Source organism: Heterodontus francisci, chromosome 5 (assembly GCF_036365525.1).
Source record: "Heterodontus francisci isolate sHetFra1 chromosome 5, sHetFra1.hap1, whole genome shotgun sequence".
NCBI lineage: Eukaryota > Metazoa > Chordata > Chondrichthyes > Heterodontiformes > Heterodontidae > Heterodontus > Heterodontus francisci.
The window spans coordinates 110,099,831-110,113,827 of NC_090375.1; the positions used below are offsets into that span (position 1 = coordinate 110,099,831).

Sequence of the window (13,997 nt, forward strand, 5' to 3'; positions counted from 1 at the left end):
ATGGACATTCAAGTCCATCACCCAGTGCATATTCTGTGCCCTTGCTACCCTCAAGCATTTCTTCTACATGGCGTTCAACATGGAGGAGCACGGATTCAACAACTGAAGCAGGACAGCAAGTGGTAATCAGCAGGAGATTTCTTTATTCATGTTTGACCCAATGGCATGAGACTTCATGGGGGCCAGAGTCCCAGCACCATTCTCTTCTGACTGTATACCACTGTGCTGCCATCTCTCCTGGGTCTGTCCTGTCATTGGGATACCCAAGAATGGTTATGGAGGGGTCTGGGTCATTGGCTGAAAAAGGTATAATTCTGTGAGTATGACTATGTCAGGCTGGGACATTGGAAGCTCAGCTGTGATTTTAAATGCCTTCCATGGATAGACAGAGTCTGCGGGGCAGTTCTCCCAATCCAGAGCACAAGCCCTTTGATGTTAGTAAGGAAGACTGTGCAGGGTGGACTGGGCTGGGTGTGCCTGTCATATCTGGTGCCTAAGTCAATGCCAAGAGGTCTTCCCAGTTTTTAATCAACCTTTTCATAGCAATTTGATAGATGAGTGTTTTGCTAGGCCATTACAGAGTGCAGCTGAGAGTCAACTGCATAGCTGTGAATCTGGAATCACATGTAGGCCAGACCAATTTATGACAGATTTCCTTCTGAAAGGACAGATGGGTTTTTACAATAATCCAGTAGTTTCATGGTCATCATCACTGAGACTAGATTTTTTTATTCCAGGTTTATTTAATTAATTGAATTAAATTCCTCAGCTGCCACAGTGATATTTGAACGCATGTCTCCAGAACATCGGTCCAAGCCTATGGATTACTAGTCCAGTAACATGACCAATATACTACCCTGCCTGACTTAAGCAACTTAACTGACTTTGCTTTTAATATAAACACAGCAGTTTTTTTTATGATATAGAATTCACTGCCTGAACGGGTGGTAGAAGCAGATTCAATAGTAACATTCAAAAGAGAACTGAGTAAATACTTGAAGGAAAACAATTTGCAAGGCTATGGTAAAGAGCAGTGGAGTAAGATTAATTGGATATCTCTACCAAAAAACTAACACAAGCATGAAGGGCCAAATAGTCGCCTGTGTGGCATCATTCTACAATTCTGGCTCCAACCCCAACATTGCACAAAGATTGGCTTCAAACACATAGACCTGAAAAGGTTATGCAGTGTGCCACCGGCTGCACTTATGGGCCTCATGTTGTCTCCCCTCCCTGCTGGCTGAAATACCTGGGTGACAACCCATCTATCCTTACCACACCGGCTAAAGGTTCAAGACTCGGGGAGCTAGCACAGCACTAAGTGTGAAATAGCTGCTTTCTGTGCTGAAATGACTGGTTCTGTTACCATTGAACTCAATTTCACCTGACTAATTTAAAGAGTGTTTGAGCAGTTAGGTGGAATGAAGCCTTGAAGGTAAATTTGTCTATATTTCATTTAGTTCGGGTTACTCATTCTGCAATGGCATTCTGCTACGACTGGCTAAAGTGACAAATCCTCCTCCCACCATACCCCACAGCACTGGCTGAATTTTACAGCTACCACAAGGATTTTCCACATAGACGGAGACAAAATGTGTTAGCAGTGAGATTGTACAGTGTGACCTAGTGATTGGTGGTAAAGAAAGTGAGGTAGAGGTTAGGATTGGACTTTAGAAGAGTAAGAGGCGACTTGATTGAAACATACAAGATCCTGAGGGGTCTTGACAGGGTGGATGTGGAAAGGATGTTTCCCCTTATGGGAAAATCTAGAACTAGGGGTCACTGTTTAAAAATAAGGGGTCGCCCATTTAAGACAGAGATGAGGAGAAATTTTTTCTCCGAGGGTCGTGGGTCTTTGGAATTCTCTCCCTCAAAAGGCAGTGGAAGCAGAGTCTTTGAATATGTTTAAGGCAGAGGTAGATAGATTCTTGATAAGCAAGGGGGTGGAGGGTTATCGGGGGCAGGTAGAAATGTGGAGTAATCAGTTCAGCCATGAACTTACTGAATGGCACAGCAGGCTCGAAGGGCCGAGTGGCCTACTCTTGCTCCTAATTTGTATGTTCATATGTAATTAATCCTCACTATCGACATGAATACTGCCCTTGAACTTACGTCTTTACACACAATTCCACTGCAAAATGAAATATACAGATAAATTTACCTACAAGACTTTCAGTCTACATAACTGCTCAAACGCTAGTAAAATTTCAGTCCAATGAAACTGGTTCTGCGACCGTTGAACTCAAGTCATTGCAGCACAAAACGCAGCTATTTGGAACCATCAGACCTATCTACTCAGATCACGTTTGCCTACTCTTTCCCTGTAGCAACTGATGTCCTTTTACCCATCAAATGATTCGCCTTCAATGACCACATTTCGTACTCTAATAATCCTTCACATTATAAAAAAAAAACTTCCATCTTTTCACTTTATACTTCCAGCACTCATTTTGAGCCCTCATTGCAGAGATTCACCTCACCTGCATTAATTTAGGGAAATTAGCTTTGGCTGACTCTTTCTTATCCTTTGTCCGACAGAATTTTAAAAAAAAATTACCATGGAATAGTGCAGCTCTTTCTGGAAATAACCCTGGCAACCAGAATACAATACCACCAGTAACTGAACTGCAACCAAAGAGTCTACACTGGAGAAGAGTTTTTCTGTTCAAGTACCGCAACTGTGCTCTTTTGAAGTTAATTGTGGTGATGGGGTAAATTTTCTATGCTTCTGTGCAACAGAGATAGGAACTAAACTGGCATGACGTGGGAACATGTAATGCTGTGACTTGGTAAATATAAACTGGCAGTCTCAAACAACATTAGGACTCAATGGTCCATCAAGCTTTTCAATTTGACCTTGCAATGCAAAAAACATACTTAGTTCAAATCATTGCCAAAATATGTTAATTTCAGACACTTTACCAATTATGAAAACTACTCACAGTACACCTGCCATATAAACAGAGATCACCCATCAGTTCAAGTTTTTTGGTTTTCCTACAAAGAAAGGGTGGGTGGGTGGATGGATGAGATGGCCAAAATTATGAGTAACAGAGCAATTGTGAAAATCCTTAATAAGATCATAATTTAGTCATGAAAATAATAGTGGCAAAGGATGTCAGCACACGATCCTTTCTAACCTTGGATACAGGTTTGTAACTAGCCCAGATCAATGAGATAAAAATATACTTTGGCTATAAATTTACTAAAGTACTAGTCTTTTGGGCCTCCTTATCTCGAGAGACAATGGATACGCGCCTGGAGGTGGTCAGTGGTTTGTGAAGCAGCGCCTGGAGTGGCTATAAAGGCCAATTCTGGAGTGACAGGCTCTTCCACAGGTGCTGCAGAGAAATTTGTTTGTTGGGGCTGTTGCACAGTTGGCTCTCCCCTTGCGCCTCTGTCTTTTTTCCTGCCAACTACTAAGTCTCTTCGACTCGCCACAATTTAGCCCTGTCTTTATGGCTGCCCGCCAGCTCTGGCGAATGCTGGCAACTGACTCCCACGACTTGTGATCAATGTCACACGATTTCATGTCGCGTTTGCAGACGTCTTTATAACGGAGACATGGACGGCCGGTGGGTCTGATACCAGTGGCGAGCTCGCTGTACAATGTGTCTTTGGGGATCCTGCCATCTTCCATGCGGCTCACATGGCCAAGCCATCTCAAGCGCCGCTGACTCAGTAGTGTGTATAAGCTGGGGATGTTGGCCGCTTCAAGGACTTCTGTGTTGGAGATATAGTCCTGCCACCTGATGCCAAGTATTCTCCGAAGGCAGCGAAGATGGAATGAATTGAGACGTCGCTCTTGGCTGGCATACGTTGTCCAGGCCTCGCTGCCGTAGAGCAAGGTACTGAGGACACAGGCCTGATACACTCGGACTTTTGTGTTCCGTGTCAGTGCGCCATTTTCCCACACTCTCTTGGCCAGTCTGAACATAGCAGTGGAAGCCTTACCCATGCGCTTGTTGATTTCTGCATCTAGAGACAGGTTACTGGTGATAGTTGAGCCTAGGTAGGTGAACTCTTGAACCACTTCCAGAGCGTGGTCGCCAATATTGATGGATGGAGCATTTCTGACATCCTGCCCCATGATGTTCGTTTTCTTGAGGCTGATGGTTAGGCCAAATTCATTGCAGGCAGACGCAAACCTGTCGATGAGACTCTGCAGGCATTCTTCAGTGTGAGATGTTAAAGCAGCATCGTCAGCAAAGAGGAGTTCTCTGATGAGGACTTTCCGTACTTTGGACTTCGCTCTTAGACGGGCAAGGTTGAACAACCTGCCCCCTGATCTTGTGTGGAGGAAAATTCCTTCTTCAGAGGATTTGAACGCATGTGAAAGCAGCAGGGAGAAGAAAATCCCAAAAAGTGTGGGTGCGAGAACACAGCCCTGTTTCACACCACTCAGGATAGGAAAGGGCTCTGATGAGGAGCCACCATGTTGAATTGTGCCTTTCATATTGTCATGGAATGAGGTGATGATACTTAGTAGCTTTGGTGGACATCCGATCTTTTCTAGTAGTCTGAAGAGACCACGTCTGCTGACGAGGTCAAAGGCTTTGGTGAGATCAATGAAAGCAATGTAGAGGGGCATCTGTTGTTCACGGCATTTCTCCTGTATCTGACGAAGGGAGAACAGCATGTCAATAGTCGATCTCTCTGCACGAAAGCCACACTGTGCCTCAGGGTAGACGCGCTCGGCCAGCTTCTGGAGCCTGTTCAGAGCGACTCGAGCAAAGACTTTCCCCACTATGCTGAGCAGGGAGATTCCACGGTAGTTGTTGCAGTCACCGCGGTCACCTTTGTTTTTATAGAGGGTGATGATGTTGGCATCGCGCATGTCCTGGGGTACTGCTCCCTCGTCCCAGCACAGGCATAGCAGTTCATGTAGTGCTGAGAGTATAGCAGGCTTGGCACTCTTGATTATTTCAGGGGTAATGCTGTCCTTCCCAGGGGCTTTTCCGCTGGCTAGGGAATCAATGGCATCACTGAGTTCCGATTTGGTTGGCTGTATGTCCAGCTCATCCATGACTGGTAGAGGCTGGGCTGCATTGAGGGCAGTCTCAGTGACAGCATTCTCCCTGGAGTACAGTTCTAGGTAGTGCTCAACCCAGCGGTCCATCTGTTTGCGTTGGTCAGTGATTATGTCCCCCGATTTAGATTTGAGGGGGGTGATCTTCTTGATGGTTGGCCCAAGAGCTCTCTTCATGCCATCATACATTCCTCTGATGTTTCCGGTGTCTGAGGCCAGCTGAATATGACTGCATAGGTGTTGCCAGTAGTCGTTTGCGCAACGCCTAGCTGTTCTTTGTGCAGTACTTCTGGCTGCTTTAAGTGCTGCGGATGTTAAATCGCTGGGGGCTTTCTTGTAGTTCAAAAGTGCAATGCGCTTAGCGGCTATGACAGGTTCCAGCTCTTCATTATGAGATTGAAACCAGTCTGCATTTCTCTTCGCACTTTTGCCGTAGGTGGTCAAAGCTGACTCATAGATGGCGTCTCTGATGTGGGCCCACTTGGTCTCAGCATCCCCTGTGGGAGTGTTTTGAAGGGCTGTTACAAGTGAATTTAGAAATTTTTGTAACAGCTGTGGGTGAGAAATTCTGCTCGTGTTGATGCGCGGGTGGCCCTTCTGCTTGGAATGATGCAACTTCTTTGGTCTGAGTCTAACCTTGCTGCACACCAGGGAGTGGTCGGTGTCGCAGTCCGCACTGTGGAAGCTGCGTGTGATTTGAACACTGTTTAAGGCAGCTCGCCTTGTGACAATGAGGTCTAGCTGGTGCCAACGACGTGATCTTGGGTGCCTCCATGAAACCTGGTGACAGGGTTTAGTGTGAAAGAACGAGTTGGTGATGCAGAGGTTATGATAGGTACACAACTCAAGCAGTCTCTGCCCGTTCTCATTCATCCTTCCAACGCCATAGCGCCCAAGGCAGGAGGGCCATGAGTCATGGTCGGCCCCAACCCTGGCATTAAAGTCCCCCAGCAGGAATAGGTGTTCGGTGTTGGGGATGCTGCTAATGATGTTATGGAGTTGTTCATAGAACTGGTCTTTAGCTTCAGGTGTGGAACAGAGTGTTGGAGCATAGATGCTGAGTAGGTGTACTGGACCAGAGGTGGTGAGCAGTCGGATGGACAGTATGCGTTCCGAGCCATTTGAGGGAGGCTCTATCATGCTGAGCAAGGAGTTTCTGATGGCGAAGCCCACTCCATGCTGTCTTGGTTCTTCAGGATCCCTGCCCTGCCAGAAGAAGGTGTAGTCTTGCTCTGCTAGAGAGCCACTCGCGGGGAGGCGAGTCTCCTGAAGTGCTGCAATGTCCACATTGAGTCTACTGAGCTCGTTGTTAATGATGGCGGTCTTCCGAGAATCGTTGATTTGTGTAAGGTCTTCCGACAGGCCAGGACACATAGTTCTGACGTTCCAGCTTGCAAAGCGAAGGGCTGGTACCTTCTTTCCTTTTTTCATGTTGTTTGGTGCGGTGTATCAGTCCACCTTTCGGGCAATGACCCTGAGCTCCAAGCACCCATTGAAGCAGGCAGACTTTGGCGGGACAGAACCTTATTGACCGGGGGCTGCCCGGTTTGAGGCGGGCGGTAGCTGTCCAGTGAGGTGCAATGACCTCTCCCACCAACAAAGGCAACCCGTGGCGCCCAGTTTCTACGCCAATTTATCTGGACTTATAACCCGTAACTGCTGCCTTCCGTGTTGTTTCAGTCGCTGTGAGGCAACTATGGAGTGACCTCTCCATGGCGCATGCCTGGGCAAATTTATGGAGGTTGAGAGTTGCCCAGTCGTCAAAACCCCCCTCTCGGCCTTTCTGGTGGGGTCCAAAGGAGTGCAGGACACGACGTTTGGCACCAGTATGGCTGCAGGAACTGCCGGAAACATGCCAAAGGTGACACATGACCGCCTACGGGGTTCCGCTCCGGATTTTCTGTTAGGGTTTACTCCCTTAGCCTTGGTCTCTCCCGAGACGCCCACAAGGCAGTGGGGTTGTTGGGGCCCCTACACAGGTGTAGGATGGTGCCGGTGGGAGGAGGGGATGCAAGGGGGAGGGGTAGAGGGAGGGGGTGGGGGGGGGGTGCAGGGGAAGGGGGTGCGGGGTGAAGATGGTGCGAGGGGGGGGGCGGGCTGGGACGGGGTTGTGAGGGGGTGAGCTGAGAGGGTGGAGCAGGGAAGGGGACGGGGGTGGGGGGGGGTGGAAGGGGGGTAAAGGGGGGGGAGAGGGGGGGTGGAATCTGGTGCAGGTAATAAGCCATTTCCTCAGTGCCCACCATCGACGTCCGGAAAGCTCATCCACGTCCTTCGGGAGGTGAAGCATCATTTGGCAGACTTAGAGGTGATTACATTTGTTAAGGGTTTTTTTTTTTGCAGTGGTTTAAATAAAGGCATGCAGCATTGCCGACAGTGCGCTGCAGATGTTCTCCGAGCCATCTCCCGCGGGCGCTTTGAAGTTGCGGCCGGGGGGGGCCGTTCGTGGATGTTTTGGGTGTTCGGGGCACCTTTTCACAGGACTTCTCTCGGGTCCCGCAGCTCCTTCTTCACCTCAATGGACTTACCGCATGCCGTGGCTGCAGACACTCTGGACTGTGAAGACAGCAGGATCGGAGATTAAAGTATCGGCAGCTGTTCTACTAAAGTACTAGTAGGCACAGACAAACAGAAGTGTCCAACAGACAGTCTCACTCAAAAAGGTCAAAGAAAGGGGTGATGAGAAAAAAGAAAATCAGTAAAAGATCAGTGTTGTTGTAGCAGGGGTTCTGCTAAGGTGCAGGTTAAGAGATGTTATTGGAGCTGAGTGTAGTGAACATTGTTCTTCACCTGACCATCATATGCATTATCCAAAAATGAGCAAAACTGACTTGGTCTAAAAATTGAGATTTCATTCCTTACTGCTCATCACTAACCATGACAGACAGAAATTAAGTTAAAAAAAAATTAAACGTGAAGCATCATGTTTGAGGAGTGGCTTTGGGCACATACCAGATACTTTAAAAATGGTTTTATTTCCAAGTTTAATTCCAGAATATAATGTGGACTTAGAGGTGATTAAGGTGATTAAGACTGGAGCAGGAAAATTTAAAATATCAAATATCAAAACTCAAGATAAAAAGATTTTTAAAATGTGTTCATGGGATGTGGGCATCCTTTGTTGTCCCGAGGTGCAGGTGGGGAGCCTTCTCCAGGAATCACTGTAGGCCTTGTGCTAATGGCGCTTCTTCAATGAGGTTAATTCAGGAATTTCAGGATCTTCAGCTGATGACAAAGGAACATTAATTATATATCAAAATAAAGATGGTGTGTGACTTGGAGAGGTAACTTAGAAGTTGTGGTGTCTTCACGATAATGTTCAAAACACTGCTTTGCACAAAAAAGTAACAATCCTATGTTAGCGCCATTTAAAACACTTTGGGCATCCTACCTTGAAAAAGGACACTGATATGCAGCAGAGTTCAGAGAAGAGTGACAATGGTTCCACGTCTTTGTGCTCTGATATATTAGGAGACTTGCAGGGCTGGAAAGAATAAGATTGAGGGGAGTATATGATCTAGCTCGAGGCCAGAGGCAATTAACTTTTTTGGAAAGGTACTAGATAAGTGCATCATGGAATGAGATTAGGATCAAAAAGATAAAAGTGTGAGATAATCAAAAACTTCACCAGATGTAATAGTCTTTAAGCTGCTACAGGGGAGAGATATGTTTGTCTAAGAGAAGCAGGCAAGGTTCAAAAATGGAAATATGAGGATGGATGAATATTTTGGATGCAGCATAATGACTAATGAGAATTTATTGGGGAAAGTTCTGCATAAGATTAGAGTCCTGGATATGATATATTGTATTTTGTCTATTAAAGGAATCGGCTTAATGTGCCAAGTGCTCTTTTCTCACTTAATGCTTAGTTACTACTTGGCACACTACAGAGGGTAGTGTTGTACTTCACCTTATTTACCTCAGAAAACATTGGGAACTTTTTTTTAAAAAAATGGAATGACTGAAGTTTGAAAACGAGAACATATTCTCCTGCAAAAATTGCAAATAGGTGGCAAGTTTATCAGAAATCCAGAACCACACCCTCTCCATTATGATTGCCCTATACAAACAAACATATTGTAGGTTCAACATTCCAAAATGATTTAAGAGTACCTTCATGCAGAGTTAGGGCCAAAACCTACTTGATCACAAACCTTGGTTAGTCAGGGTTTCTTTTTAAAAGAACATCTTTACCAGAACCAAAATATTAACACTGCTAAACAGCACAGCTACAGCAATGAAACAAATAAAACTAGCATATTTTCTGGTTACTTAACAAAACACAATCTCATTGCAAATGCTAATATGTTAACTCAAAGAGCATCTTATTTGCCCAAGAGCCTACAAGCTGCTCAGAGAGAGGAGGGAACAAACACGGCAACAGAAAAAAGGTTGCATGCAGGCACACAAATTCAACTGGTAAAAATCAGAGCTACAAACATTCAACACTAATGATGATAATAGAGCTCAACAACATGCCATTCAAAAGGTTACCAGTGTCATAGTCTTCGCTAGGAAAGCTCACAGTTCCAGTTGAACTTGCAGCAGTGTTGATGCACAGGTTCTGTGCCAAAATGGAAGAATCTATAGTTAAAAAGCAGTAAACTTGACAACTTGTTTACAGTATTAGGTAAAATTATTACACAGACATCTGTATTTTTATGGCAGTGTTTCTGTGCTTGTGTTTAAGGACCAAGGACAAAACTCAATAATTTAGTAGGCACTTGTTTTGGCAAATATTTAGCTATTAGCATTAATTATTGAAAGTTGATTTCTCCCAAACAATGAAATAGCTCCAAGTCATCCAATTAGTTAACTGATTACTGCACCCTCACTACTAAAACAACATTGTTTCCTTATGCTAGCTAGTAAATAAAAAAACATTGTGTTCAACTTGCTAACTGTCATAAGGGTCTTCAACTTGAAGGTTGGTAAATCCATAACCATTAGGGAGTTGGATAAATGCCTTTCTAATGCATGTGATTCAAAGGGGGTAAATTATTGAATAATGTGCATACATCAAGCTATCAGATCCTCAAAGGCAGCAATAATCGGATGGTACATCTCAGCACAAATTCAACACATTGGTTGAATAATCAGATGGTTGCAAATGTTACAGAAGAGATACTTGGCAAAAAAAGTTTCATAAATGATAAGACATTTCCTATTAGTTTAACAACTAAACTTACAGCAGCAAATATCCATAACACCCATCAAAAGTTTCTGTTCAGTGTTTTCAACACAACTATTTTTCAAAAAAAAAGAGAAAATAAGTTCCAAAGTGGATGTTTTGCCACCAAGACTGTCTAATTACGCTATTGACAGTTTTATCATTAAGCTTATTTCTACAGGTTAGGAAAAGAGAAACACTAACATATGATTTAAATTTAAAAAGACTTAATTAAAATAAAACTAATTAATTTTAAGACTTGTGTTTAACAGGTAGTCCAGTGCAATAAAGCTTAATATAACTGCGAGATTCCTGCATAATTTCAGCAATCAGTACAACAGGAGATAGAAGATAAGCCAGTTAGTCCAACATCGGTCATTGGGAAGGTGTTGGAGTCAATTATTGAGGGGAATAAACTTACAAGTCTACAGGGATAGAGCAGGGGAATTGGGACTGATGTTCCGCAGAGAGCCAGCAGAGTGACATTTTTATCTGTAGACTACACAGAAAAGATTAGAATGTGTCACAATCACTTCTTAAAACAACCTAATTTTAAGAATTGCTTTCACATTTCAACTCATGTCTCAGGAGGAAAGGCGACGTGAACTACTCATTTAATTTTGCATTATGCAGCCCAACATTGTATACTTCCGCAAGCTTGTCATAATATATACATAGAATAGTGACATCATGATTGAAACAAATTAGGTCTGCCCTAATTATCTTCTCTGGTTCAGCGGCATCAGTCACCCCATTAGCAGATCCCATGTCTCATATTCAGAGTTGACTCAACCCGCACAATATTAAAATCATAGTACAACAGAGAGGATGTAATGATGCATTTCCTTTTTGATATACAAACAGGATATTGTGTCTTCCACATGTTCTCATGTGTGATTCTCCAATCTTTCAGCTGGTGGACTATTTACCCTTTAGGGAAACAAGCCCCACAATGGCCTGGCTGCTCGTCTTTCCCTCTGACCTGGGTGTGAATCTAGCTAGTACTAATGAAATCAAAGTCCCTTCAGTGCTGACTGTCAGGATCCTATGTGTGTGTGTGGGGGGGGTTGGGGGGGGGGGCGAAATTGGGCACTCATCCCAATTTCTATTGGGCATTGATTAAAGTCCACAGCACAAGATGCCCCTAGCTTTAGTCTCACAAGGAGCTGACGGACTACAGGCCAATTATGAGAAATGGAAAATACCATTATGGTGGAACAGTTTGTGCTCTTCAGAGATTCAGAGCTGAGGGATGTTTTGTTTTACAACTGACCAATCTATCTATATCTGAACTGGCAGCACCTGATACTGAAAATAACTCACAAGAAAACATTACATTTCCCAGTAGTAATTGCCCAGCATGTATTACAGCTCACTACCACCTTCTCAAGGCTAATTACAGATGGGCAATAAATGCTGTCCTAGCTAGTGAGGCTCACATCCCATGAATGAATAAAACAAAATCCCTCACTTATGAATTCATATTTCAAAAATAAAAATTTCCAAAACAAGCTAAGCCAAAAGGTTTCTGCAACACAATAAAGAAAAGCACCTAATTGTTGAAAGAATGGCGCATCCCAGAAAAGAATCACAACTGGCAATGCAAGAAAAAGCAACCAAGTTTCAATTCACATATTATTCAATACAAAATGCTGAATTCAATATTTTTTATCCTTTTGAAAGAAAGCTACAAGGACTAATTAACTATTACCCCATACTTGAAGTTTTTGATTGTTAAAAAAGTCAGCTGTTCCAAACACTCACATGGCCAAAGAGAAAAGTTAATTGAACACTTATATAATAAAGAAATCAAAAATAAGGTTGATGTTTGAAAAGTGCAAGTTACATTGTACTGGAACTGAAGGAATTGCTGGTATACTTTAAAAACAAAAGTGATTTTTAGAAACAACTGTATGAGTTATGAATTTTTGAAATAAAGAGATTGTATATGGCACTATAATAAATGCATGCCTAATCACTTGGTTTATGAATTCAAAATGGCAGTTTAGCAATAAAACAGACTGATCAGTCACAGTCTGTACCTCACCAAAACTTGAGATTTTATTGATGGGATAGAGTTCCTGTAGTTGTAAAAAAAGTGGCTTGAAAAGTTTGGAATATAAAAGTCGCCTGTACTATAATAATAAAAAAAAAGGAGCTTCTAGTAATGCTTTTATATGAATTTTCAGAAGATACTTAACACAGTTCTGCACACCTATTGGGCGGCGCAGTGGTTAGCACCGCAGCCTCACAGCTCCAGCGACCCGGGTTCAGTTCTGGGTACTGCCTGTGTGGAGTTTGCAAGTTCTCCCTGTGTCTGCGTGGGTTTCCTCTGGGTGCTCCGGTTTCCTCCCACAGCCAAAAGACTTGCAGGTTTATAGGTAAATTGGCCATTATAAATTGCCCCTAGTATAAGTAGGGGAATATAGGGACAGGTGAGGATGTGGTAGGAATATGGGATTAGTGTAGGATTAGTATGAATGGGTGGTTAATGGTCGGCACAGACTCGGTGGGCCGAAGGGCCTGTTTCAGTGCTGTATCTCTAAATCAAAAAAAAAATTTGTAGCATGAGTTGGTGATTCGTTGGGAAGTAGGAGACAGAGAGTTAGAATAAAGGGATTGTTCTAATTGGCAGTAGAGTTCCTTACAGATCTACACTGGGGTCTCAGTTTTTCCACCATATATACTAGAGAGGGTGCAGAGAAGATCAGGTTAAGTTAAATGTTATCAGGATAAGTTAAGTCTTCAGTTAAGTGAAAAGATGAGATAAACTGTGATTGCTCCCTGAGAACAGAGGTCAATGGGAGACTTAACGGAAGTGTTCACAATGAATAAAGAGTTCTGATGAGGGTAGATAGGAAGAAACTGTTCCCACTAGCAGAAGGGACGATAACCAAAGGATATCCATTTAAGATAACTGATGAAAGGGAAGATGAGGATTTTTGTTATGATCTGGAGTGTATTACTGGACAGTGTGATTAAAGCAAATTCAATTTGTAGTATGTTTGTAGTATATATAAATGATTTGGAAGAAAATGTAGCTGGTCTGATTAGTACGTTTGCGGATGACACAAAGGTTGGTGGAGTTGCGGATAGTGATGAGGATAGTCAGAGGATACAGCAGGATATAGATCGGTTGGAGATTTGGGTGGAGAAATGGCAGATGGAGTTTAATCCAGACAAATGTGAGGTAATGCATTTTGGAAGATCTAATACAGGTGGGAAGTATACAGTAAATGGCAGAACCCTCAGGAGTATTGACAGGCAGAGAGATCTGGGCGTACAGGTCCACAGGTCACTGAAAGTGGCAACGAAGGTGGATAAGGTAGTCAAGAAGGCATACGGCATGCTTGCCTTCATCGGTCGGGGCATAGAGTATACAAATTGGCAAGTCATGCTGCAGCTGTACAGAACCTTAGTTAGGCCACACTTAGAATATTGCGTGCAATTCTGGTCGCCACACTACCAGAAGGACGTGGAGGCTTTGGAGAGGGTACAGAAGAGGTTTACCAGGATGTTGCCTGGTCTGGAGGGCATTAGCTATGAAGAGAGGTTGGATAAACTCGGATTGTTTTCACTGGAACGACGGAGGTGGAGGGGTGACATGATAGAGGTTTACAAAGTTATGAGTGGCATGGACAGAGTGGATAGTCAGAAGCTTTCTCCCAGGGTGGAAGAGTCAGTTACTAGGGGACATAGGTTGAAGGTGAGAGGGGCAAAGTTTAGAGGGGATGTGCGAGGCAAGTTCTTTCCACAGAGGGTGGGGAGTGCCTGGAACTTGCTGCCGGGGGAGGTGGTGGA

General features: G+C 43.8%; 1 protein-coding gene across 6 annotated transcripts in view; it reads right to left on the reverse strand.

The window, feature by feature from the left end:
- LOC137369997 (aspartyl/asparaginyl beta-hydroxylase-like) overlaps window positions 1-13,997 on the reverse strand; it is a 295,423-nt gene that overhangs the window by 267,193 nt on the left and 14,233 nt on the right. For 5 of the 6 annotated variants that reach the window (XM_068031903.1, XM_068031904.1, XM_068031902.1 and 2 more), the window contains exon 2: window positions 9,521-9,610. The exons of the other annotated variant lie outside the window; for it this stretch is intronic. In XM_068031903.1, the coding sequence (XP_067888004.1) occupies window positions 9,521-9,610 (90 nt within the window). The remainder of the gene's footprint in view (window positions 1-9,520; window positions 9,611-13,997) is intronic. 6 annotated transcript variants of the gene reach the window in all.